Consider the following 26,990-nt stretch of genomic DNA (forward strand, 5'->3'; position numbering starts at 1 on the left):
TATCCCACACTTCTGTCCTGTTCTGTTTTCAGCTTCATTCCACCCAGTGGCATTAACTGTTACAGCAAATAAAGGAGAGCACGTCAATATTTCCTTCATCAGAATGGCAGCAAAAGAGGAAGATGCAGTGATCTACAAAAATGGTAATCAACCTTTCTCTCTTGTCTTTTCTTTTCCTGCTATCCTTGTCTTAATCAGTGCCACATAGCTGTTTTAAAGTCATTGTTGATAATGCCTACGCTGTGCAACTGGAGCAGCACAGCAGACATTATATCCATATACATTCAGTGTTTTCTAAAGGAGACATTCGTCATACCCAATATATTGAGTTGATCTGTTTCTCCTCCACCAGAATGCCAAATCGTCTGTTCATACCTTTGCTTTGTTTCTCACTTTCTTTTGTTTTCCTTCTTTATCTCCTCATGTATTTACCTGGTTGATTTTAGCATCCTATTTGGTTTTTTTTTAGTCTGTGACACCATGAAGGCCTAGCTACTGCATCTTTCTTTGCATTTCTACTGCTTTTCAAGTGCGTAGCTTTCCTTCTTCAAATGTCTTTTAAAGCATTAGCTTCTAGAATGCTCTTCAGTCTAAGAAATTCAGCACTAGTAATCTGTTATTAGAAAGACAAAACTGTCAGCAAAATCTAATCCTTATTTCATTCAACTACAAAGATTAGTCAGGTTGCAAAATTTTGTACATCAGCTTTTCTAACATGGCACCTAAATCACATGTAACTCACTATTCAGCTGTGTGTTGCTACTACTTGACACTTGGATAGATGTGCAGTTTGCTATCTACCTCCTGTAGAAATGTCGTAAGATACTGGTCACTAGAAGTGACAGTGCTTTCATACTTAATCAGAATGTTAGACCAAAGAAAATTGTAGCTGTGAAAAGCACTGGTCCACCTTTATCTACTGATAATCTGGTTTACAGTGAGCTACTGAAAGAGTAAGTAAATAGAGCAGGATGAGGTAAGGAAGAGCGAGCACACTGCAAAAGAATCAATGCCTCAAACCCAGCTGCTGTGCACTTCTGCTGGAAAAGAAAAATAACCAGAAGGTGTCTTTTAAAAAGGCAATATGCAAAGCAGAGTTTCTTAAAGACCTATTTCTTTGCTCTTCAGAGATTCATCTATGGCAGTGCACAATGGAGAAAGTTTGCCATCACTTGTCTTTTCAGGGTCCCCAGGGATATTTTGTGATCTCCTGTTAGCATTTTCTCATACAAGAACCAGCTGATATGTTGGAGCAGGAGTGCTTACATCATGGTGCTGCTTTAGCTGGGATTTCAGCTGGAAATTTGGCAAAAAGCCTCAGACTGGCTATAAGTCTGGACAGTAGGTCAAGCTCTCCACCTGAAATTGCAGCTGATATAGCATCTCTGAGGATTCCTGATGCAGCAGCTGGCAAAGAAGAGAAAATACTTGTCCTGTTGTATTTAACTGTTGCAGTCTTTCACTTCAGTCATTTAAAATACCACTTGCAGACCCTCACAAAGGCTATCTAGAGAATGAGACTACCCTGCTAAACAAGATTGCTTTAAGACATTGGCATAACACGTGCCATCTTGGAAAACAAGCCACAAAACCTGAACCTTGTTAACAGACTGTGAGCATAAGGCTTTCTTAATACTTTGCTGCCAAGTTTGTTTTGCAGCTTGTAACTCAAAAGGCATGCAAAAAATGGTCCCGTAGTTTCAAAATTAATCCCTTTCATTCTTTGTTCTTTTTCTTTGACCCTGTTTTCTTGAAGAACTGTTATGTATTTTAACGGACTAAACTGACTCAAGACACTTTTGCTGTTTTTGCAGCCAAGTTTTACATTTCTAGGCTGCCTGAAATTTTACTATAGTCAGATTGATGGTATGATCACAGGCAGTGATCTGATGCTGTTTACCTTCCAAATTATTTCAGCAAAGTGAAAAAAAGTTGTTTTGTTATCAGTGTGACTATAAGGGGATGTAGTAGTTAAGGATATTTGATTTGTGGGAGTATCATTTGGTTAATGGTCATTCCACATAAAAGACTAAGACAAGAAACAGGAGAAATAATAAATAAACAGACACACAAGCCCTAAGGAGTAGCAGATGACAGATGAAACATCAAAGGGCAGAGCTCTCCAGTTTCTGAAGGCCACTAAGGGAACAACACAAAGCCCTGAGCAGCTTCAGCCAGAGCTTTGTAAGTGTAGGAAAAAGGAAGCAGGATTACCACGGGTCTCAGGGGGAAAGAGTAAACTTGTTATGGCATGATTGAGGGGGACTGTGAGCATGTGTGAAATCATGGGATATTTAGAGAAAGGGCCAAACAGGAGAAAAGGAGGGTTCAAAGCGAACTGGAAAGAAAGCAGCATAAGAAAATGGGGCAAGAGGCAGATAAAAGGTGCCACAGGTCTGGCCAAGCTCTGCCCTACAGTTGGTCTAGTCTTATTAAACTCTATTCTTAATTATTCTTCAACAAAAGTGTGCCCTTTACCTGTTCACATATGTGTAATCTGCTAGTGACCTTCAAGCCAGGCTACAAGGCACAACAAGTATGACTGGAAACATATGCCAGGGGTCAAAGGGACTCAACGTGTCTTGGGCCAGCAACTGCAGAGATAAGTGTCTAAGGACAGTTATACCAGAGACCCATTTGCATGTGCATGTGACACTCATGAACTTCAAGCCAGGCTAATCGGCGAGTAGGATAAGTGGGCTGAGAGCCAGCTATTAGGGAGGCTATAGGTCCAGCTAAGACCCAGTTTTGGGTGTGTGGGTGTATGAGATCGGCCAGCAAGCTTGACTAGCTGCAAGCAAGAATAGGATCAGGCTGTCTGGGTTGTTCACATGTACATGAGTCCCGTGTGCACATGCAGTACCTGCACAGGCACAGTTCTGCTGTGTGCGTCTGTTGGTGCTTGGCTTTGTTAGTACACCATATGTGAGCATGTGCACGTATGTTTTGGCAATAGCTGGCTGGACCTGGCATTAGCCAACTCCAGTAGCTTTGCTTTAACAGACTGCAGTGGAAGGACTCCCAGGGGTCCTGACGTCCACTGAATGCAGCTTCTTTTTGACAGCAACCAGTGTTCAAACATTGTTACTTGTTAGTCCAGAGGGACAGGAGAAAACAATGCTATTGCCTTACTTAGCAAGCATGCATAACCAACTGCAGCAAACCTAGAATAACAGAGATAAGGTCCCTTGGTTAAAAAAAAAAAAAAACAAAAAACAAAAACTAGAAAAGACAGAAACATGTTAAGTCTTGGAAGAAAAGATGTGCTGTGTTCTTCCTGCTTTGGTCTTTTAAGCAAATCTTTGTGCTACCTAAAGTAAATAGGCCCTGGCTGGCATTTACTTTTGACTCCTTCCAGCCACACCAGAGTCCTTACAGATTGTCAACCCTCACTTCAGGAAAGGCCAGGAAACAAAATGAACACTTTTAACTACTAGACTCTTAGGAACATTCCTGTAAAGCAATGCTGAATACAAAGTTGTTTGTCCCATTCATCTACTAAATCTCCTCAAGATCTAGCTTCCTTTGTACTTGCACCTCTCCAAGTATCAAAAACTAGTCTACCTAAAGAGCCATCAGCATATTCATAATTAATAGATAGATTCTGCTGCTTAGCTCATCCCAGCTGTCCTTCCTCAGTAACCAATGCAAACTCACTTCTGTCTGTAGATGGTCAATGACTTCTGTCTGTTGTATCTGTATGCTCCTTCCCCAGGTTCCTTCATCCACTCTGTGCCCAGGCATGAAGTGCCAGGGGAACTGGAAGTCTCCTATCCTCAGGTTCAACCACAGGATGCAGGGGTTTACTCTGCCAGATATATAGGAGGAAACCTCTTTACTTCTGCTTACACAAGGCTTATTGTAAGACGTAAGTTCCATTAATATGTGCTGATGATTAATTGTTTAAAGTCATAATGAATCTGCAAGGAAACTTACACTGTGCCCAAATAAGGACCAAAATCTTTCTTGACACAAGATGCCATCAGGTTATGTCAGAAGAAATTTTTTTCCCAAGGATCTCTTGTACAATCTGACAATGATTTAAGCAGCTGAGAGAGAAAAGAAAATCAGATTTTTGTTCAATTCATCTTAGTTCTTGCCAGAACAGCTATCTGTTTTCTCAGCATCTCAGCTTTGCAAACACCAAGTATGAATGAGGCAGGTCTCTCATGAATGAGAGATGTGAGTCTGAGCACAAAACAGGAATTTTCAAGTGACTTTGCTCTCTATGGTGGGCTATATACAAGCTCCATTTATCCTAAATCCTACCATCTTTAGCATACATTATTGTAATTTCAGAAACTACTCCAGCCTTAATTAGCTCTTAAAGTTCACTTCCCAGTGGACAACAGGACCAGTTTACAATGCAGGCAGGTATTTTCCATTAAGTATTCTATATGTCTTGTAGCTCATGCTGCTATGTCCATTTTCATCAGATATAAAGAAAATAATATTCTGGTAACTTGGATAGAAATAGAAAACCAATAAGTAAAAATAAATAGCTGTTCAAATATCTTACATTATAAAGAAAATGTTTCTGATGGTAAAGTGTATTTTACTTGCTAACATCCACAGAATACTTCCAGAATACTTCCATTACAAATGAATAAATCTAATGCCCCAAATTGGGATTTTAAGCTATTGCCACCTTACTAAACAAAATGATCCAAGATCTGTTCTCTACTCTAGTGCCAAGCGGCACAGCAGAAGACTTACCCATAAATTCTTCCCTGTCTTGAAATAGGCTTTTGCCTTGCCCATCTTGCCTACTGCAAAAACTCCTGCATGCTGTCTGGGAGAGTGGTAGGGAGCACACTGACAATAAAGAGAATGGATGATCACATGCCACTGCACAAGCACATGCTCTGTCTTTCTTTGAATTAGCATTATAGACACAGACTGATGATTATTAGCAAAGCTTTTTTTTTAAAAAAAGTATCCACATGTAAGAATTTTACTCTGGGAGAAGGAGAAGACAGAGCTCAAGCACCATGTTGATTGACTAAATGTTTGCTGAAATCTGGAAAAGCTGATCCAAGTCTAGATTACCCAGTTTCCGTAAGCTGCCTTGGGACTTTCCAGTTTATTATCTTCTCAGTCCTAGCTTTACACTAGAGGAAGGTATGAAAGTCAGTTTCTGTGATCTAAGATACGTTACAAACCAAATACTGAAAATTATTGCGCCTCTTCAGGTCCCACTGATTTCAAAAGCAGCTTAAAGAATTTTGCATTTTGTAACTATAGATTAAGCATTTACGTAATGAAGTCATAACACTTGTTTAAAGCTTGAGCTCTGCTTCTATTAAATTAAGTGTCAAATTAAAATATCTATTAAATCAGTATCTCTCACTGGCAGGATTAATGGCACTATCTTTTTAAATTATGAAGTAGGAAAGAAAATCATGGCAGGCATTAGAACAAACAATTGCTCTTAGTCCACTAATTCCAGAAAAAACAGGTCACCAGTTGATTGATCTTTGTTACAAAGACACAGTGAAGACAATAAAGTCACAACAGATGTGAACTAATGTGTCTAATGACTTTCAAGAACAATATATTGTTACAGAAAAAAATTATGAATTGCCAAATGCTGGTACAATGCCAGTGATGCCAGGCTTGGTCCTGCTGGCTTACTACCAGTACAGTCAGCTCCAGGTGAAGCCTGGACCTTTTGTAGGTCTTGGATCCCTGTTGCAAGAATAGAAATCTTAAATATAACATCTTTCTCCACTTACTCTTTCCAAAATTACTCTGACAAAATAATCTGTCTCTGGTTTCAAAGAAAGGAAGACTTTCCTAGTTCCTTCTTTGAAGATTTTGTGTAGCATTACTGCATACTATGCAGCGGTTCTGATCCAGAGAGAGAGGCACTTTCACAATCAAAAAAGTGATTTCTTACATTAGGTCAGTTGGCTGGGGTTTTGGGAGGTCCATGTGGATCATATTTTTACGTATTTTACTGTTTGTCTTAATTAAAAACAAATTTAGTACTTGATTGGTTACTGAATAAGAAGACCACAAATATGTCATTAAATTTTTCCATAAAAGGATGTGAAGCCCAGAAATGGGGCCCTTCCTGTAGCTCCCATTGCCCTTCCTGCATGAACAATGGCATTTGTCATGAAGATACTGGGGAATGCATCTGTCCTCCAGGTTTTATGGGAAAAACATGTGAGAAAGGTAAGCAAATATTATTTTCACAGATTGACTGTTAATTTGTTCTCAGTAGCATAAATTGGCAGATTATTGATGGAAGCAGCAAATGGAGAAGCCTCGTTTCACCCTTTATACATACATCATTTACAGCTGGTGCTGGAGACAGGACAGTGTTAGGTGAAATAAACCCTGAATAGTAAGGATGTTCTTGTGTTTTAACTTCTCCCCCTCTTCTGCTAGTAGAATTTGTGTTGCTAAGGGAGATGAATGTTTTCAGCTCTTCTTGGTCAATATGCACTTGGACAGTGTGCTGGATAACCTCACCTAGGCTCCTTTTCCCATGAGAAGCTGAACCAGATGATCTTTTGAGGTCACTTCCAACCTGGGCTGTGCTATGGTTCCCCTGAAATCAGTATGCTCGAAGCTACTGACTGACTTTAAATGCATGGTAAAATAGGAGATCCTAAGGATACACTGGCACTGGGAAATGCAGCCCTGTGTTAGAGACTCCCTGGCTACTTCTGAACAAGCTGCTGATTTGCTCACAAGGGAATTTCCCTCTGTAGAGGCATATCAACAGCATATATCTGTTAGTGCATATCTATGTCTGTAAATTAGTTTGAATTCTGGAAGAATTACAGCAGGCACCACATTGCTTTTATCTCTCCAAGTAACTTTTGGGTTCAGTGCTAAATATGTATTCTAATATTCTGACTGGATTGTAGTGCTGCAAATAACAGAGCTAAGCTATTGGAATAGTTGACATCTGAACCACTCCAGCATAGCATTGATCTTACCAGAAAAGCGAAAACCTGAGCTTGGCATTTCCACGAAGTTCTAAGACTATTTGGTCTTCCTGGCATTATTTGCCCATTTTATATTTTAAAGGCTTATAAAAAGGATTTACTGCTGAAGCTCTGTCCACACATACCCAAAGCAATGGGTGCTTTGCTGATGAATCTGCACATGGCAGAAAGTTACGTTTGTTTCTGCTGCCTGAACTTAACCACTAGAGCAGCCATGGCTTAAGTTATTATGGATGTTAATGTATCTGGTATCTGCATGGTAAAAATGCTGATTTTTTAATTTTAATTCAAGTTTTCTGTTGTCTAAAGCTGTATCATTAGAAGCATTAGCTCTTCTGTGGACTTAATGCTGTTAGACTATTCTTTCCCTCTTCATTCAATAGCTTGTGGAGCCAATACATTTGGCAAAACATGTGAAGAGAGCTGTAAGGAAAACTATGGCTGCAGAAACTATATGTTCTGTCTACCGGATCCATATGGTTGTTCTTGTGCCACAGGATGGATGGGGCTGGAATGTGATAAAGGTATAGTAAAAAACAGGAGGAATGGTGGAGTCCTTAGTGTGCTGCATGTAGGAAATACAGAAGAGAACTAATGGAGGAGAATAAAAGACAGGATTTTTTACATTCTGTAAAAGAGGAAAAATAATATTCACCCATGTCAGAGGACCATGTCAGATTCTCAGAAAAAGGACATAGTAAACTTGAAAACTATTCAAATTATTCTGCAAAATTAATTGATGTTCTAAATTGATGCCAAAAATCCTCTAGCATCTCCAGTCTTGCCATATTTCTACAAGTCGAACTGAGCAATTTGATGCCAAACAGATATTCATTGCTGAGCAATACTAAGCATAATCAGCTATTTCAATTAGACTGCAATGTCTTTGGGACATGAAGCACAAGTTCCTTTATGGATAGGTATCATCTTGTTCAATGGCCACATACCTGATGAAGCCTTTGGACACTATCACAGCGTAAGTGAAAAAACAGCAGAGACTGAAGAAACTTCTACATTGTCATCTAGTCCACAAATGACAGGCATGGATACAAATGTGCTCTACATTTTTTACATTAGTGTGCTCTCAGGATGCTCTGTGGATGATCAAGCACTAATATATATATAGTTTCAAACTCAAGCCAGCTGAGGGAACTAAAGCCTACTGGAGAATTGATTCATGAGATTGAAAATTGATAGAAAATATTTTCTAGTACCCTTACACTAACTGGAAACATATGTACTTGCAGAATGCAACCCTGGTTTTTATGGGTCGGATTGCAAACTCAAATGTAATTGTCACAATCGAGGGACATGTGACAGATTTAAGGGCTGCATCTGCTCCCTTGGATGGCATGGTCTGCAGTGTGAAAAAGAAGGTAAAGCAAGGTAACACGGTAGTAAACGGCTTTTCCCAGTGTAACTGAAACAGATCTTTATGCTGGTACAGCATTACCACTGCAGCCTTCCAGCCTGGTATCTTTGCTGTGTTGATTATCTTCCAGGGGGACAGACACTTCTGTACCTCCTTATTGCAATACAGTGTTTTTAAGCCTCTGCCCCATATTCTGCAATTAGCAGGTTTGTACGCTGCCATTTCATCTGATCTTGCTTTCATTAGAGGTAGATTTTCAAACCTGGCTCCATAGAATTTGACAATGACCTTAATATCAATTACTGACAAAAGCTGCATGTACTACCTGCGCAATCAGGTTTTGGATAGGCTCATGGTACTTTACCATTACCTACCTCTTATTCATCTTCATACAATCATTTCTATACCATGTGCCTCATGATCTGAAATTAATGACTGAGACACAAACACAACCCCAGAGTTTAAAACAGCTCTGTCTCTCTGAAAGTGTTAAACTTGAAAAGCTGAGTACACCACATTCAGAATCTCATTGGTTTCAGACAAGGTTCACACACAGTATTTTACAATATGCACGCAGCATCTATAATTTCTGCTTAATAAACAAAGTGACAAATCCAGTGTTAACTTGTAAAAGCTTTCAAGTGCAAAAACAAGCAGAGAAATAAGACTGTGATCCACCAGCCAAACTATGCTGTTGTGATCTGACTGCTCTTATAAACAAACAAAATGGAGAGTAAATAGGTAGTGTACATTCAGCACAAAAGGTGTGCATGACTTCGACAGCTACACTGTCTGTGCTTGGAGTGTCAGTGAGAAAGAGAGGAGAAGGGAGAGCAAAACAAAGGAGAGTGGGCACAGGGCTTGTTCTTTCTGACATGACATTTACACTGCTGTAGCAGGGCTGACCTTGATAAGAGTGATCCTTGTAGATGTTCACATGAATGAAGGGAGACCCAGACACATATGCTACTGGTGCTCATTGTACGCCTAAACTTGTTTTGGTGCTGCCTTTTTAAAGTCCTGCTTAAAGACTGACATTAAAATACTATGTATCTTCTGTAGGTTCAGCAGATCTTTCACCTCAGATAGAAAACTTACTAGATCCTGTAGAACTCAATTCTGGTGTTGAGTTCAGGCCTTTTTGTATAGCGACTGGGATGCCACTTCCTAAATCTGAAGAATTTAAACTTTTGAAGCAAGACGGAACTGTCCTAAGGGTAGGCTCCTCATTTAATTGCTTCCTATTATTTCTGATGTTTATTTTTTACTTGATCTGTAGTCAGTGCACACTATGGTTTTCAAGCATAATGTAACATTTCAATATTCTGAGGTACCTCATGAACTCATAAGCACATATGAAACTGTGGAATTGACCAGACCATTGCAGACCATTTCTATTGAAATCACTGAACGCTGGATGAGTTCCTAAACTGTGAGAAAGTCTCATGGGAATCTTCCTATATGCCCACATTTTTCAGGTCCTGTACATCTTTTGTCATTTCAGCCTGCCCTAATTGTTACCAGTAATCGCTCTGAAGCCATGTTTACAATTAATCGAATCCAGCCCCGTGACACAGGAACCTGGGTCTGCAGTGTGCAGACAGTAGCAGGAATGGCAGAGAAACCATTTCAAGTTACAGTCAAAGGTAAAAGCACAAATCTTGTTAAATGTCTTTGCCTCTCTACTTTTAAGGGCAGCTTTATAGTCAAACATGGCAGAGCTTTCGGTTATCTGCATTGCAAGAAAATGTCTGAACAAGTGTCTACGGTCAGAATATGAACAGAAAACCTTTGTAAGCAACATACTATTGTGTATTAAAAAATAAGCATGGTGGTAGGAATTAGAAATAAATACAAGTTGGTTTTTTTTATAAAGATCTAAACCGTCAGCTTTAGGGTGTAAAGCCCTGTCTACTTCATAAGAGTTTTGAAGAGTATCTCCCATTTTCCTGTTGATCTAGGAAGATACCAGAGTTTTACTGATACAGGGAATTAAAAGGCTGGTTTAATACTTGCATTCTTGCTCAGTTCCTCCTGTGCCACAGTATGCCCCAAGGCTGACAGACAGTGGACATAATTTTCTCATAATTGATATCAATGCTGAGTTACATCTTGGAGATGGACCTGTTGTGTCAACAAAACTCCTGTACAAGCCAGCAAAACGTTACCAGTCCTGGATGTCTGTGGAAGGTAAGAAGGCATTCTTAAGTTCCCTTAAGCACAAACTTCAGCTGCATGCTGAAACATAATGTGGTGTCTGCTCTTGACTAGATCCAAAAGATTCTAAAATGCATAAAAGTTAAATCTTTTATGACTGGATGCATGACTTTTTGCATACCACTACGTATAATGTTATTGTGGATGTGGTACACTGACAGTAGTCAAAAGTGCATGTTCAGTTTTCAGTAACCAAGGGCTTCTCCCCTCCTTCCTTAAGATAAACTGTACTCGGTGTTGGGCCCAACTGTTGAAATCTCCTGTGTAAATAGCAGATTTTCAAAAGTAGTGAGCAGGATGGGGGCATCCTGGAGGATCTACAGTCTCTTTTTGTGTTTGTTACACACTCTGGTGAGACAAACATCTTACCTAAGTATTTATCAGGAATGGCACGGGTAAAACGAAGACTTCTTGTGAGTTAGATGACCTCTTACAGCCCTGTTTTACCATTTTATGCAAAGCCTAAAATATTATAGGAAACATTAACAAGCTTTAACAAGTAGCAAACAACTTTTGTTACTAATTTGAGAAAACCCAAGATCTGCATACACAATGCACATTGCCTAAGCAACCAGTCTTGCTCTGTCCTAAAGCAAGGGCAGATGGAAACATCTCTTAGGCTAGGTTGAAGCTCAACTTAAATATAAAGATTTTATACTTCTAAATAGTTTATCTTGGTGAATAAGAAACAAAAGAAGCGTCTAAGTATCTTATCTTCCATGGTTAGTGGTTCAGGAATATTTTCCAAACCTTTTCTTCCTTAACATTTTTCAGCATGGACTATGGCTTTACTTTCTCCTTTTGTTGTCAGTAAAAGGCACAACTAAAAGACTGGACAATCTGGAGCCAAAAACGGAGTATCAGTTTTGTGTTCAGCTGAGTCGTCAAGGGGAAGGAGGGGAAGGCCATCCTGGGCCACAAGCTAGCTTCACGACAGCTGCGCTTGGTAAGTCATTGCATTGGCTTTTCACAAAAGGGCTGTTTCAGCTGCTTTTCTCTTTAATCGGTTCCCTGATCTCTGCCAGAACACTTTCATTTGAACAAAGAAGGCTGGACTTGAATTCTATGTAGAATCTTTGAAAATAACCTCACACAAAGAAGAAGAAAAAAAATGAAGGGAAAACCCCAACCAATCCAGAAGTGAATAAAACCAGAAAAAGACAGAGCTATTATTCTCTCTGATTTGGAGATGAGGGATCTGGGAAAGGAAAATTTATGTAATTCGGATGGCTATGCAGCAGAGTCGGAGATACAATTCACTTCTTTTGCTTGCCAGTCCTTCCTCCTAATACTGGATCAGTCCTTCCTCTTAGTATTAGATCAGTTTACTTTAAAAACGGAGATGTCTGAACAAGCAGAAAAGCTTTTAGTCCACCGAGGGTACAGTCCAAACTGAATACAGGCATAGAAAATAAATTAGGATTACACCAGGAACTGTTTAACAAGAGAGCAAAAGAGCTGGTTTCTCACATCTAAAAAGCTCATCTGTACCACCAGCTCAGTGAAGAGACCTTTTTCTTGACACAGCAGCTGTTGATAAGATACTTTGGGACTATCAGTACCTCTTAGATGTAATTTCTGCAATTTGGGTTTGGTGGCCGGGAGAATTAAACTTTGTCACCCCAATCTAGGGCAAGTGGTTGGAATCAACTGGTACCCCTATTTTAACTTGCATACCCGACACACATGAAATGTTGTTCCCTGTCTTATTTGGCTTTTCCAAGGTCTTCCTCCACCAGAAGGTCTCACTCTCTTTCCAAAAAGTATGACATCCCTGAATCTGTCATGGCATCCTTTAACACTGAGGACAGAGGATGATATTCGTGTTGAAGTGGAAAGGAAAAGCGTGAATGACAATGGTGATGAGAGCAGTGTCATTACTCAAGTGCCAGGAAATATGTCCACACTGATCATTAAAGATCTTGAGCCTAGACAGCAATATATGTGCAGGGTACGGGTGAACACCAGATCCCAAGGAGAATGGAGCAACTATCTGTATGCATGGACTTTCAGTGACAGTAAGTAGCTGATTCACATCCTTCTGTTTAATTCTTCCTCTTTCCTCCAGTTATCAGACTGATTGTCACTTGATGACTAAGTTAAATGCAATCCTTTGTTCTGGTAGCACTAAGTTCCTGGTGATCACTTGTGGTTGTTATTATGAAGATAGCTCAGTGTCCAAGGAAATTCTTATGCTGGAAATTATCAGGAACTAATGATTAGTTTAAAAGAAAAAAAAAGGGGGGGAGGGGGAACAAATTAAAAGCTTGGGACTCTGCATCTTCATTTCAGTGCAATTCATGCTTCTAACACACGAAGCATCTTTTTCCTCCTCATAATGGTGAACCCTCAGAGTTCACTACTCCAGGCTCTTTTGTTACTCCAGAAAAACACTCAGACCCTGCAACTCAGCTATGTCAATTCAGAAATAGTCATAGTTAAAGACTGAAGACAAGATACAATGCAAGGTAAAAACTGTATGAGCAAAGAGTAGTTGTGTGCTGCACTGAAGACTAATGACTGCCTTTGAATTCCCCGAGTGTGAGTGGTGTCCTTTCATAATGCCCCAGCAAATGCCCTGTCTGAATGGAGTCCCATCTGAACAGGTGTCCCTCGGAATGGCTGATGGGTGCCACTGCCCATACCACACACTAGAAAGGTGGGCTTCTTCCTCCCTACAGGCCATGTGAGGAGGCCCTCACTGAGATCCTACATGTATTAACAGAAGTGACAATGACTGTCATGGAACACTCCAGCTTTCTGAGCTCTGATGCCAAACTGCACTAAGAAAAATATAAGGGTACTGTTTTCCAGAAGATACTTAGCTTAGTAGTCATGGGCATGTCCACAAACCTAGTACTCACCCCTGATGGTGGTTTTCTGATGCAATTTGTGGAAATGTTGGTATCAGTTTCCCCTCTTTCTAACAACCTGTATCCTGACAGGGAATTGTTCCCTGAAGCAGTGAAAGTATGAGACGTGGGAGTCATATGGGAATGATGATTCAGTATAGAAGGAAACTAACCCTTTCTGCATTAATCGGAATGCAATTGTGTTGTCCTTGCGTACAGCTCAGATAATCTGATCTTCATTCAAGAACAGGAGTATACTGAATGCTGTTCCAACCTCTCCTGGAAGTATAGAGTACTGCAATGTGGGTGACAGCACATCAGGTTCATAAAAAATATTGCATTCAGTCACCATAGCTTGTCAACAAAATTTTGCCTCTGTTTAGTGCAGCAAAAGCACTGAGGAAAGTGTTTGGCTCCCTGTGGGGAAGAGAAAGATGTACACTTCAATGCTTTGTGTGTATTTGTGTTTGTTCTCAGGAATCCCTCCTGCACCATACAACATCAGGTTTTCTAACACCACAGACACATCCTCAGTCATCTCTTGGACAACTGCTGAGGGTCATTCCATCTCCTCCATCATCATCAGCTACAAAATCTATGGGAAGGCTGAGTACAACCACATCGACATCATCATAAAGAACACCAGCATTACTCAATACCATCTCAAGGGCCTTGAGCCAAACACTGTGTACCAGGTTCAGATTAATGCTCAGAATAATATTGGCCTGAGCAACCCAAACACATCGTTTGAACTGAAGACTCTTCCGGAAACTAAAGGTTAGTCATTCCATCATGCTGAGCTTGCACAAGCCATGGCTGGCAGTGCAAACTAGTTAGCTAAGACAAAGTCATAATGTTATTTTTTAATTTTAGTTTTTTTCGCTTTTAATTTTGAGGCACAACAAAGCATCACCAAAATTTGATTCTCAGTTTACTCAGTTCCCAGTCATTGGTGAAGTGACAGCACGTAATATTTTTGTGTGTCCACTAGGAAGTGCCCTACAGTTCATAAATTAAAGGAGCTACATATAATAGGATTATTAAATCACTGAATGTGACCTGAGCTCTGCTCTGCCTGAATTCAGCAGGATCTGCAGTGCTCATACATGTGCAAATCAGAATATCTAATGTCTGTGACATTTTTGGAAAACAAAAGGATGTATCTCTATGCCTGTATACAGCTTACAAGACAAGAGTATTTAGCTATACACTGTTCATATTTTTTTCAGAATTACCTGGAAATAATAACGAACTCCTTATGTGCTTCCTCAACAGCTCCGTATGAATCTAAAGGAGGCAAAATGCTCCTTATTGCTATCCTTGGCTCTGCAGGGATGACCTGTGTAACAATCCTCCTGGCCTTTCTCATTATGCTGCAGTTAAAGCGAGCCAACTTCCAGCGTCGAATGGCTCAGGCTTTCCAAAATGTGGTGGTGGGTTTCTAGCTTTCCTGTGTCAGTGTGGTTGTTAATTTTGGCCCCACTTTTTCCTGTTTTTTCCAATTTATTTTCCTTGGCCTTCCCACTGTCTTCTCTTCACCCGTGCAATTAGTACAGATGTAAAGCTTCTCTGCTACTGACTCCAGAGCTAAAGCAATCACAGTTATAGGTTATGAGGTATAAAACCTGACTTGGAAAAAGTTGCACACCAGTTATCCTTCTCCCTTTTCTGCCTTGTCACACTTGTGTACAAGTATAAAGCCAGGCAGAACGGCTTTGAAGTTGTACCTGATTTTGAAAGCTACCATATTATTTAATGTTGCTTTTGAGCGTCAGCAACTGCTCCACTGGGGACAGCACACCAAGGATCAGTCAATGGCAACATCAAGAGTTCTGGCTATAAGGAAATTGCTGAAGGTTGTAACATCACATAGAGACATCTATATATAAATATACATGTATATATTTGTATCCTGCTGTAGTGTCTTTATCACTCTGCTTTCCAGTGCTGTTCTCTCTCTTCAGAGGGGAACCTGTGAAACAGAATGAAGCTGGACCAAAGAGTTCCTACATATGGATCTGCATAGGTTGTTTGATAAATAGGGGGGCAGGGGGCTCTTCCAAAAAGGTGATCAGTCCCCAGGCCACACAGAATTGCTCCTGCTCCTTGTCCTGAAACTTTTCCGACAGAAGTATTTTATGGGAATGTGTAACTGAAGTAGAGATGCCTCCCCAAGTATGGAGGAAGATCATTTCCTCTCTTTTTTGTTTCCTTGCTTCTTCTTTCCTCATTCTTTCTACTGAGCCTAATCAGCACAGGATTTAGCCAAGCTTAATATGAGATAAATCTCAAACCTAAGACTTAAAACTGGTTTTGAGATCAGTTTTACCAAATGATTTTTATTCATCTGCTTCATCTTCAAGGTGATTGTAAAACTGTTCAGGAGGCCTAGGTCTACAAAGGTACACATGCATAAATTAGGAGCCTGAGTAATTTAGTGGATCTGGGCAGAAGTGCTTGACGAAGTCAGTGTCTACACTAGGTATAACTGTCTACTGCACTCCCTCTTGCATAAGCAAGGGATGGATCAGGCTCTGTGTGTGTGTGTGTGTACATGAGTGAGCACACATATATTTGGGGAGTGTAATCAGAGCATTGCTCAGTAAAGTAGAAATCACCGTTCATGTCATTTGCTTAACTCTGTTACAGAGGGAAGAGCCAGCTGTACAGTTTAACTCAGGTACTCTCACCCTGAGCAGGAAAGCCAAAAACAGCCCAGATCCCACTATTTATCCAGTCCTTGAGTGGAATGACATAAAATTTCAAGATGTGATTGGGGAAGGTAACTTTGGGCAAGTCCTGAAAGCACGCATTAAGAAAGATGGCTTACGCATGGATGCTGCGATTAAAAGGATGAAAGGTAGTAAAGATCGGAGACGCTGAGACTAAAGACTTTTCTTGGTTGTTTGTTCCAAGTGTTTCTCTGTCATAAGAAATGCTTAGTAGCCCTCTCCTAAAGCTAAAATGAATACTCAAAGTTGCTAGTGAAATCATATCAGCTGTCACTAGGCTAAGATTTGTGTCCTGGCAAAGACTGTATTTCTGCATGGTCCAGTTGGTTTATATTTATCTTTACTTGTTGATATCATTAACTATTCTGTATTTTTCAATTCGTAGATCAGTATGAACTTCAGTGTGAGTTCATCTGCAAAATGGGAGCCATTAAAAGATTAATTTAATAGAGAAGAGCACAGAGCTACCCTTGGGGCACAACATTTGCTCATCTTGCTTTACCTTAGCTATTCAGAGACAATGTACCTGTGCATCTACAGGATCTACATCTACATCTATGACAATCACTCATTTTCATTGTACTTTTCAGATGTGACTGCCACACTCTAGAGAGAACTGTAATGCATAGCATACGCCAGGAATGTATATTTTTTCTTGCATTTCACGAGGTCATTATCTAGGCAAACTGGCAGACACTCAAGTATGATGATCATTTAAAAAAGGCGAAGTCTGCATACAGGCAGTTATAGTCAACAGCACGCATAAGGAAAAATTTTAGACAGCTAGTTTTCATATCTGCCATGACATTCTTACATTCTCAAATAATAAGGGAAGTGACATGGTATATTAAGATGGTTTCTTTCTCTGCAGATGGCTGCTACAGACATTAGTTTCTCTCTTTATTTCCTTTGATTGAAAAATCTTACTCTTTTTCAGCACATGCTAATGTGTCTTAAGAGTTTTCCTTTTTCTGTTGGGGCTGAAGAAGTAGTGCCTCAAAGAACCCAGAGTCCTCACATTTAACAACAATATGATCATGAATTCAATTTGAAGGAAAACATAAATACATGTTTATTTGATTTTCAGACTACGCCTCAAAAGATGACCACAGAGACTTTGCTGGAGAACTTGAAGTTCTTTGTAAACTTGGTCATCATCCCAACATCATAAATCTTTTGGGGGCATGTGAACATCGAGGTAAGATGCTCTTGAGTATATGGACTTCAAAAATTACTTTTAAAAATCCCAGACAGCGCAGCCCATAGAAACACCAGCTTATAAGCAGATCTTCCTAAAACATTTGTAAAAAAAAGAAATAAACCTGTTTATCTAAAAACCGACATTAATCCTTCAGAAAAAATGCTCATCAACAGCTCTGCACCTCAGAATTATGATGTTTGATATTTCCGTCTAGTCTCTTCTATGTTTATTTCTTTTTCCCTCAGAGCAGTGCAAACATCCAAATACTATTACTGACCATCTTTCACTCTGTGATATACTCACCATCTGATGTTTCATTAGGATATCTTTATCTTGCTATTGAATATGCCCCCCATGGAAATCTACTGGACTTCCTTCGGAAAAGCAGAGTTCTGGAGACAGACCCAGCATTTGCTATTGCCAACAGTACTGCCTCTACACTTTCCTCTCAGCAACTTCTCCATTTTGCAGCAGACGTCGCTAGAGGAATGGACTACTTGAGCCAGAAACAGGTCAGTCTTAAACTCTCTACCCACTGAAGGCACAGCAATTAATTTTTCAGGGACTGTGCCTTTTAGTAAAATCAAAGTAAGATTTTAGTTTGAGCTTCTATAGCACCCACTGGATTAGTTTTATCATCACTATCAAACACTAGGTCATGGGGAATCAAGGAAGAGACATTAAAACTTAGAAACAACATGGTAACTAACTGCTTTCATCTTCAGATAAAGTTTAAAATGTTTTTGGTATTGACATACCAAAGCAGTTTTGGTTTTTGTTCTTATTCTGACTGTTTATAATTTTCAGTATAGCACTAAAATAATACATATAAAGCTTACAGATACTGTGGTGATTCCTTTTTTTTTTCTTTTTTTTCTTTTTTAAGTTTATTCATCGAGATTTGGCAGCAAGAAACATCTTGGTTGGAGAAAATTATGTTGCAAAAATAGCTGACTTTGGCTTATCAAGAGGTCAAGAAGTTTATGTTAAGAAGACCATGGTAAGGATTAAAACAAACTAATATAGTCTATTTTCCTCATTTTTTGTTTTCTTGTTTCTTACTATTGTTTTCATATGAAGACTTATTAGATACTACAAAACCTGATTATTTAAATATTCTATATTAACATGTATTTATATTAATATTCTGTTTATTAATATGTATACATTACTTGTAAATCAATTCTATACCATGGTCATAATATACGATACAATTGATAATTACTTATATGAATCTGGATGGTGGTTAAATAACAATTTTGTGGCCAGTTATGAGATTCAATAAAAGTGTGCTATAAAAAAAACCCATATAATATGTATTTGACATACGAAGAGGATATATACGTGTGTGTAGATCTGCACAGGTATGAAAATAATATTTTCATCCCAGAATTTGTCCAGCCGAGACAAGCTGGTCCAAGTCTATTGAATGGGGCCTAAGTTAGTATGATGATAACCAGAGGTATGTCAGGATCTCTGGGCTGAAAGAATAGCTTTCCAGGGCAAATGCTTAGAAAGGTCTGAAAGAGGAAGATGTGTGATAAGCATCATGTAGTCATAGACCAGGAATAACACCAGGTAGTCAAAGGCACAGGTTTGGTCAGAAGTCCCTCAGGAATTATTTCCATTTCCTCTTTATGCTGGCTGGATAAATTTTCTATTATCTTCCATGTGTACTGTACCTTGGGCAAGTAAATGCACAACTTAAGTTTGTTTAATTGATAAAGCTTGCTTTCATGAAGTCAGTTTTCATTAGGCTAACACACAGAACAACTGTTGGGGTATAAATTGCAATATTGCTATTCCAACCACCAACAAATAAACTTTCATGAAATAATTTTCAGGGACGGCTTCCAGTGCGATGGATGGCAATTGAATCTTTGAATTACAGTGTTTACACCACAAACAGTGATGTGTAAGTATGTGTTTAAATGGTCTTTTTTTAAATAAAGAAATATTTTTCAATATCAAGGGAAGTCTTACAGCCAGGATGAGACATTCACTGTTGACTCAAAACACTCAGTAGCTATGTCAGCATAAGTGAGCAGCAGAAGCAAAAATAAAACCCACAACAAAAAGTTACTTTCATTTCATCATCAGTGTCTGAATAAGGGCTATTTTCACAAGCTAATTGGATTTGAACCACTGCTGTAGTTATAGTTCTCATTTGAAATCAGAAAGCTGATGGATACTAGGGAAATCTAGAGAAACTCAGTACCTTAGTCAGGAAATTTAAAGAGATATTTGGCAAACCAAATCTGTAATAGCAGCATTTACTGAGAGCTCACCGTCTAGTAAAGGTCCCTTGTTGGCGGACTGACAGTCAATTGATTTTGCTAAAGATCTCAGTCCTGCTTTCTGATTCTACAAACACTGTCACGGAATCACAAAATGGTCAGGGTTGGAAGGGACCTCTGGAGATCATATAGTCCAGGGGTCCTCAAACTACAGCCTGCAGGCTGGATACAGCCCCCCAGAGTCCTCTGTCTGCCCCCAGTATTTACAGAACCCCCCACCAGGGGTTGGGGGGGGGTGCGGGGGTGGGAACCAAGCAGCTGCAGATGACTACCTGCCACTGCATCCACACCAGCCCCCCAGTTAAACAGTTTGAGGACGCCTGATATAGTCCAACCCCCTGCTAAAGCAGGTTCACCTGGAGCAGGTTGCACAGAATTGAATCCAGGTGGGTTTTGAATGTCTCCAGAGAAGGAGACTCCACAGCCTCTCTGGGCAGCCTGTCCCAGCTCTCTCTCACCCTCAAGGTAAAGAAGTTCTTCCTCATACTCAGATGGAACTCCCTGTGCTGCAGTTTCTGCCTGTTACCCCTTGTTCTGTCACTGGGCACCACTGAAAGGAGCCTGGCCCCATCCTCTTGACACTCGCCCTTTAGATATTTGTATGTATGGATAAGATCCCCTCTCAGCCTTCCCTTCTCCTGGGGAAACAGGCCCAGCTCTCTCAGCCTGTCCTCACAAGGGAGATGCTCTGCTGTCCTCACCATCTTTGCAGCCCTCCACTGGACCCTCTCCACCAGTTCCCTGTCCCTCCTGAACTGGGGAGCCCAGCACTGGGCACAGCACTCCAGATGGGGCCTCACCAGGGCAGGGCAGAGGGGAGGATCACCTCCCTCCACCTGCTGGCCATGCTCCTCCCAATGCCCCCCAGCATCCCACTGGCTCTATTGCCCACCAGGGCACACTGCTGGCCCATGGGCACCTCGCTGTCCACCTGCCCTCCCAGGTCCTGCTCCACAGAGCTGCCTTCCAGCAGGTCAGACCCCAAACTGTACTGGTGTATGGGGCTGTTCCTCCCAACATGCAGGACCCTACACTTGCCTTTCCTGAACTTCATCAGGTTCCTCTCTGCCAACTCCCCAGCCTGTCCAGGTCTCGCTGGATGGCAGCGCAGCCTTCTGGTCCATCAGCCACTCCTCACGGCTTTGTATCATCAGCAACTTGCTGTGGGTGCGCTCTGTCCCTTCATCCAGGTCATGCATGAATAAGTTGAACAAGACTGGACCCAGCACTGACCCCTGGGGAACACTGCGAGCTACTGGCCTCCAGCCAGACTCTGTGCCATTTATCACAACCCTCTGAGCTCTGTCATTCAGCCAGTTCTCAATGCACCTCACTGTCCCCTCATCTAACCCACACTGCCTGAGCTCACCTATGAGGATGTTGTGGGAGACAGTATCAACAGGTTTTCTGAAGTCAAGGTAGACAACATCCACTGCTCTCCCCTTATCTACCCAGCCAGTCTTTCTCACAGAAGGTTATCAGGTTGGCCAGGCATGACTTCCCCTTGGTGAATCCATGTGACTGTTCCTGATAACCTTCTTTTCCTTCCCATACTTGAAGATGACATCTAGGATGAACTGTTCCATCACCTTTCCAGGGATGGAGGTGAAGCTGACTGACCTGTAGCTTCCTGGGTCCTCATTCTTGCCATTTTTGATGACTGGAGTGACATCAACTTTCCTCCAGTCCTCAGGCACTCCTCCTGTCCTATCTGATGTTCCAAAGATGATGGTGAGTGGCTTGGCAATAACATCTGCCAGCTCCTTCAGCACTTGGGGGTGAATCTCACCGGAGCCAGTGGATTTGTGGCTGTCAGGTTTGCCTAAATGACACCATTATCCTCCTCAACCAAGGGAAAATCTTTCTTTTCCTAGACCTTCTCTCATGCCTTCAGGGTCTGGGATTTCTGAGAGGTGATTTTGGCAATAAAGACTGAAGCAAAGAAGACACTCAGTAACTCCACCTTCTCTGTGTCCTTTGTCACCAGGGCACTAACCTCATTCAACCTCCCTAGTCATGCTTTTGCTACTGAAGTACTTGCAGAAGCTGTTCTTGTTGCCCTTGTCATCCATCACCAAATTTAGTTCCAAATGGCCCTTAGCCTTCCTCATTGCAACCCCTGCATATTCTGACAGCATTCCTGTATTCCTTTCCAGTGGCCTGACCCTTTTTACACATTCTGTAAACTTCCTTCTTCTGTTTGAGTTTTGCCAGAATCTCTTTGCTCCTCCATGCAGGCCTCCTGCCCCCTTTGCTTGACTTCTTACTCATGGGGATGCACTGATCTTGAAACTGGAGGAAGTGATGCTTGAATATTAGCCAGCTCTCTCGGACACCCCTCTATCTTCTAGGGCCCTAACCCATGGAATTCCTCCAAGGAAGTCCTTGAAGAGCCAAAGTTAGCTTTCCTGAAGCCCAGGGTTGCAGTCCTATTTAGTGTCCTACTACCTCTGCACAGGATCCTGAACTCCACCACCCTGTGGTCACTGCAGCCAGGGCTGCCCTCAGCCTTCACGTCCCCAGCCAGCCTTTCTTTCTTTGTGAGTACAAGGTCCAGCAGCGCACCTCGCCTCATTGGCTCCTCCACCACCTGCAGCAAAAACTTATCATGAACGCTCTGCAGGAACCTCCTGGACTGTGTGAGCCCAGCTGTGCTGTCTTTCCAGCAGGTATTGGCGTGGCTGAAGGCCCCCATGAGAGCCAGGGCCTGTGATGGTGAGGGTACCTCCAGCTGTCTGTAGGAGGCCTTATCGATTCCCTCTTCTGATCAGGTGGCCTGTAGTGAGGACCCCCAACAGCGTCACCCATGTTGGCCTGCCCCTGAATCCCTCCCCGTAAGCTCTCAGCGGGCTCTGCACCCACCCCTAGGCAGAGCTCCATACATTCCTCCTACACACAGAGCTACTCCACCACCTCGCCTTGCTGGCCTGGCTTTGCTGGAAAGCACACAGCCATCCATGCCAGCATTCCAGCCACACGAGCTACCCCACCGTGTCTCTGTAACTGCAGTGAGATCGTGGCCCTGCGACCGCACACAGATCTCTGATCCTTCCTGTTTATCCCCACGCTGCCGGCCTTGGGGTACCGGCATTTCAGAGAGCTGGTGGAGCACACGGGTTTCCCAGGAGGGGTGCAAGAGGGTCCACCACAGCCATGCACACCCTCGAGGTGGTTGGTCTTCTGGTTCTCATCTTGGGAGGCAGCTAAGGAACATGTATCACTGCTGTAGTTGGCCTGGATTATCCCCCTGTCGGATGTGATAGTGTGAGCGTGGATACTTTGGATCTCTCCCTGCATTATCCTTCAGTTTAAAGCTCGCTCCACCAAGCTGGCCAGCCTGCTGCCAGAGATTCCCTTGCCTCTTCTAGGCAGCAGGATCCCATCCCTCACTAACAGGCTATAGTTAAAGAATGTCCCACTGCCACAGAAGCCAAAACCCTCATGACGACACCCGTTGCAAAGCCAGAAGCCGAAGTTCTTATCATTATGCAAATCTAATAAAAAAGATAGAAAAGAATGACTCACACTAAGGGTCCGTGTTCTTCGAATACTAGCAAAAAATATAATTGAAATTAAAATATGAAATCTTGTTGCATTTTTGTTGCACTCCACAATATCCCTCTGTTGCAGATGGTCATACGGTGTCCTATTATGGGAAATTGTTAGTTTAGGTAAGTACCTGAATTTTTTACTGCACAACTAAACCAATCTGAGCCAAGCCAGCTCATTCACTCAGTCTGTTAAAAAATTATTGCTTTGCAGCATATTTCAATTGTTTCTGTTTCATCCTATTGAATTTTATTTAGCTTCAGTATGCTTGGAAATGCAGTCATCACATTTTCAGGTACAATCCTAAATGAGAAAATCATAATGACCATGTTTCTATTGCAATATAAAACCTAAGCCATATCTAAATATAAAATCCATCATATCACATGATTTATAGCCTAAGCCAATATGTTATGTTTGGTGGCTTTTCCTCAGCCTTCCTAGGTTTTAAATGAAGACTTACATTTTAATGCCCTTTTTTTTTTTTTTCTTTTTTTTGGGTGGCAGAGAGTGGTGGTGGGAGGTTAACAACTCCTACTCCAACTATTATCAAAGAAAATTTTTGAACAGTAATCTTCAAACAAAATTTAGATTTCATTTCTGCATACACTACTATTCATCATGTATATGATACAGCCTCACACCGTTCATAGCCTTTGTGATTTGCCTCAGCGTGCCCACAGTCTGCTGGCGAAGACGCATACTGACGGAGATGTACATTGCATACTGGACTAATTGTGAACTCTTGCTTTCTAAATTGTTCCCATCTTTCCTTACTAAATGGGTTTGCACTAGATATGGATGGGAACTAACAGATTGCAGCATGGAAAATCAAGATTCTAAGCAACCAAATATTTGCAAAAAGGGGCAAAATCAGCTGGACAGTAATACTGGATCTTACCAATGCCATGCTAACAAAGGAATGACCTGCCTATTGCTGTCAAAGGCATTGCAAAAGCAGTTTAAGTACAATCAGATGCAGGCCCTCAGAGCTGTAGAGAAATGTAGGCCAGCCTCACAGATGGTAAAAGTTTATGCTTGGTTTTATTTTTCTCTTCAATACTGTGCACTAAACAGTGTGGAAACATTAACAACAAAAACGTAGCTGCAAAAGATTCCCTAAAGTTAGATTAATTTACCTGTTATTAAATCAGTAATTTTTTTTTTTCATTTCTGCTATGAAATTAAACTTTGTTTTATTAAAAACGCCTTGTATTCATGACAATGGTTAAACACTGCTTTAGGTGGAACACCATATTGTGGAATGACATGTGCAGAACTGTATGAAAAACTGCCTCAAGGGTACAGACTGGAAAAGCCTCTCAACTGTGATGACGAAGTGTAAGTAACTGCCTCGGCCAAAAAAACTGAAACAGCGTAACACAACGTCTGCTATTGGAAATATATGATGTCTACAAGAGACAAATAAAATAAACAGTTTTTCAGGAAAACATAAAAATTACATTTTAAAAAGCCCCAACATTTTAAAAAGGGTGCACAAGTGGAAATAATTACTTCAGTCCTTTTGTACCCAGCATGCACTGTTATTTGCCATGAACTCTTTCCCAGGTGCTTTGCCTCTGCCAGATACCCTGTTCTTTACACAACATGGCTGAGCTTTAGCTGAAAGAGACCTTTTCAATTATTCCAGAGAAAAACAAAATTCTTTTCAGGCAGCGACCAGCTGTGGAAAATGTAACTCCAGCTATGCATAAATCCCTTTTCCTTTGAAAAATATATGTACACAATCTTCGAATACACATGAATTTGTAGCTTTAACCTATGTATCTAAACTGTCAAATGTTGGTGTTCGGCTTTTAAAGGTATGACTTAATGAGACAGTGCTGGAGAGAGAAACCATATGAAAGACCATCATTTGCTCAGATATTGGTGTCACTGAACAGGATGTTAGAAGAAAGGAAGGTAAGAAAGGATCCTTAGAAAAGATTTAGGCCATGAATAACATCAATATCTCTTAGGACTCCTGAAGTAATACACCTTGCATCACACTCTTTCTGTTTATTTCCTTTCCAGACCTATGTGAATACTACCTTATACGAGAAGTTTACTTATGCAGGCATTGATTGCTCCGCTGAAGAAGCTGCTTAAGACAGGGGAAATCTTCATTCATCAATTATGTATTGAAAAAACACAGAGCTCTATCTGCTGGAGCCCAAAATATCATGTGCTGTGTAGAACTGTGTATAGCTTTAACTGTATATAATACAGTAATACTGTCTTACTACAGATATGTATGTGTACATCACCCTGTAACCTCTGCCTCCACAGGCTGTAGAAGTGTATATACTGTGCAGAGTAGGAATAGACTGAAGTCATGACATCTGCTGTTTCATATGTAGGGCTTTCTTTTTTTCTTAGTCATGTAGATATGGTGTATACATACATATTGTAATGCATTAGGTTTTGCCATCTTAAATATTTTTGATACTTTCCAAGAGCTACTTATAGCAAAGTGGGGATCTTATAGCAGTATTTCCAAGAGCTACTGATAGCAAAGTGGGGATATTATAGCAGTATTTCATAGACATTTCATTGTGCTTCAAACAAAAATGCTGAGCTCAATGCAACAGTTGGAGTTGCAAGCAGATGTCAATCCAGTATGTTTACCAAGGATAATTAAGATTCTTATTTGAATATTAAAGTGAGCTAGTCGAAACAAGCTGGTCAAAAATTCTATTTCTCTTTCATTGTCCACTTTAAAAATCAGTGTTTGCCTGTATGCAAAATAAGAATATATTTTGAAGTGTTTAGTGCTATCAAAGGCTGCCATACAGCAATTAGCATGAAGCATAGGGTTGAGGAATATACTACATATTGTAAAACACATTTTTACAATTAACCTGGATATACATGAGGCTTATTTGATTTGTATTTCTATTAATAATTTCACTGCATAATTATAAATTACTGCCTATAATATACAATCAGGGTTTACTTACTTTTGCTTATTTTATCACTTATGAGTCTGTAGTGTGGTATGGCTTTTTAAAAATGCTGTACTGAAATGCTTCAAAGCAATGATATTTGGCCTGCCAGAAAGATCTTCTAGTCCTTAGATAGACAAACAGGGGCAGATTGTCCTGAGCATTGGGTATCTTCAACCATATGGGATCCTGTGGATTTACCCTATTCAGACTTCACATACCAGCTAACCTCGTGCTTCACACATACGTTCCCTGTCATCTTTCCACAATTCACTAGCTCATAACTGACCATCAGACCACAGTGACTTTCTAGCTGGGTGGATCACGTCACCCCACAAGACCTGCAGGAAGATGCTAGACAAAGAAAGAGGAAAAGGTTTCCCCTTCTGACACTTAGTTTGCAGGTGTGTATATGGTTGGTTACACGGTAAGGATAGCACAGCAGAGTATAGAGTAACATTACTGACAGCACCAGGCTGACTTAAATAGGAGAAGCACCAAGTCTTATTAAAAGGCAGTGAGTCAACAAGCAGAAATTTGTGCATTCATGCTTTCTCCTTGCTGTACATTTTAAGCTTCAGAAGCAGACACAGTGAAATTTTCCCATTAGATTTTCCTTTAGGTATCACTAGCAGGAATTGTCACTGCATTTTATGCATTTGCTGGTGTGCGTTCAAGATCAGAAAACATAAAATTCTAAGCTTCTGTGAACCCAGATATAACAATATTATTCAGTGGTGGTGTACGGTTCCATAGTTAGAAGTACAGAACAGCAAAGTAGGAAGTTGAAATGTCAGAAACTTTACCATACTCTGTTGGTACACACATCTCCTCCTTCTCTGAATATAATATTTTATTTAATA

General features: G+C 40.8%; 1 protein-coding gene across 1 annotated transcript in view; it reads left to right on the top strand.

Moving 5' to 3' along the window:
- TEK (TEK receptor tyrosine kinase) overlaps positions 1-25,862 on the top strand; it is a 43,651-nt gene extending 17,789 nt beyond the window's left edge. The window contains exons 3-23 of the mRNA XM_040579993.1: positions 33-143; positions 3,716-3,868; positions 6,049-6,180; positions 7,346-7,486; positions 8,210-8,338; positions 9,397-9,551; positions 9,839-9,980; positions 10,363-10,524; positions 11,363-11,497; positions 12,276-12,569; positions 13,881-14,180; positions 14,679-14,836; positions 16,053-16,263; positions 17,223-17,333; positions 17,658-17,848; positions 18,223-18,336; positions 19,181-19,251; positions 23,264-23,304; positions 24,427-24,523; positions 25,006-25,105; positions 25,217-25,862. Coding sequence (XP_040435927.1) covers positions 33-143; positions 3,716-3,868; positions 6,049-6,180; positions 7,346-7,486; positions 8,210-8,338; positions 9,397-9,551; positions 9,839-9,980; positions 10,363-10,524; positions 11,363-11,497; positions 12,276-12,569; positions 13,881-14,180; positions 14,679-14,836; positions 16,053-16,263; positions 17,223-17,333; positions 17,658-17,848; positions 18,223-18,336; positions 19,181-19,251; positions 23,264-23,304; positions 24,427-24,523; positions 25,006-25,105; positions 25,217-25,291 — 3,023 coding nt within the window. The 3' untranslated portion in view covers positions 25,292-25,862. The remainder of the gene's footprint in view (positions 1-32; positions 144-3,715; positions 3,869-6,048; positions 6,181-7,345; positions 7,487-8,209; positions 8,339-9,396; positions 9,552-9,838; positions 9,981-10,362; positions 10,525-11,362; positions 11,498-12,275; positions 12,570-13,880; positions 14,181-14,678; positions 14,837-16,052; positions 16,264-17,222; positions 17,334-17,657; positions 17,849-18,222; positions 18,337-19,180; positions 19,252-23,263; positions 23,305-24,426; positions 24,524-25,005; positions 25,106-25,216) is intronic.
- The last annotated feature ends 1,128 nt before the right edge of the window (positions 25,863-26,990 follow it).

The sequence above is a fragment of the Falco naumanni genome, chromosome Z (assembly GCF_017639655.2).
Source record: "Falco naumanni isolate bFalNau1 chromosome Z, bFalNau1.pat, whole genome shotgun sequence".
Lineage (NCBI taxonomy): Eukaryota > Metazoa > Chordata > Aves > Falconiformes > Falconidae > Falco > Falco naumanni.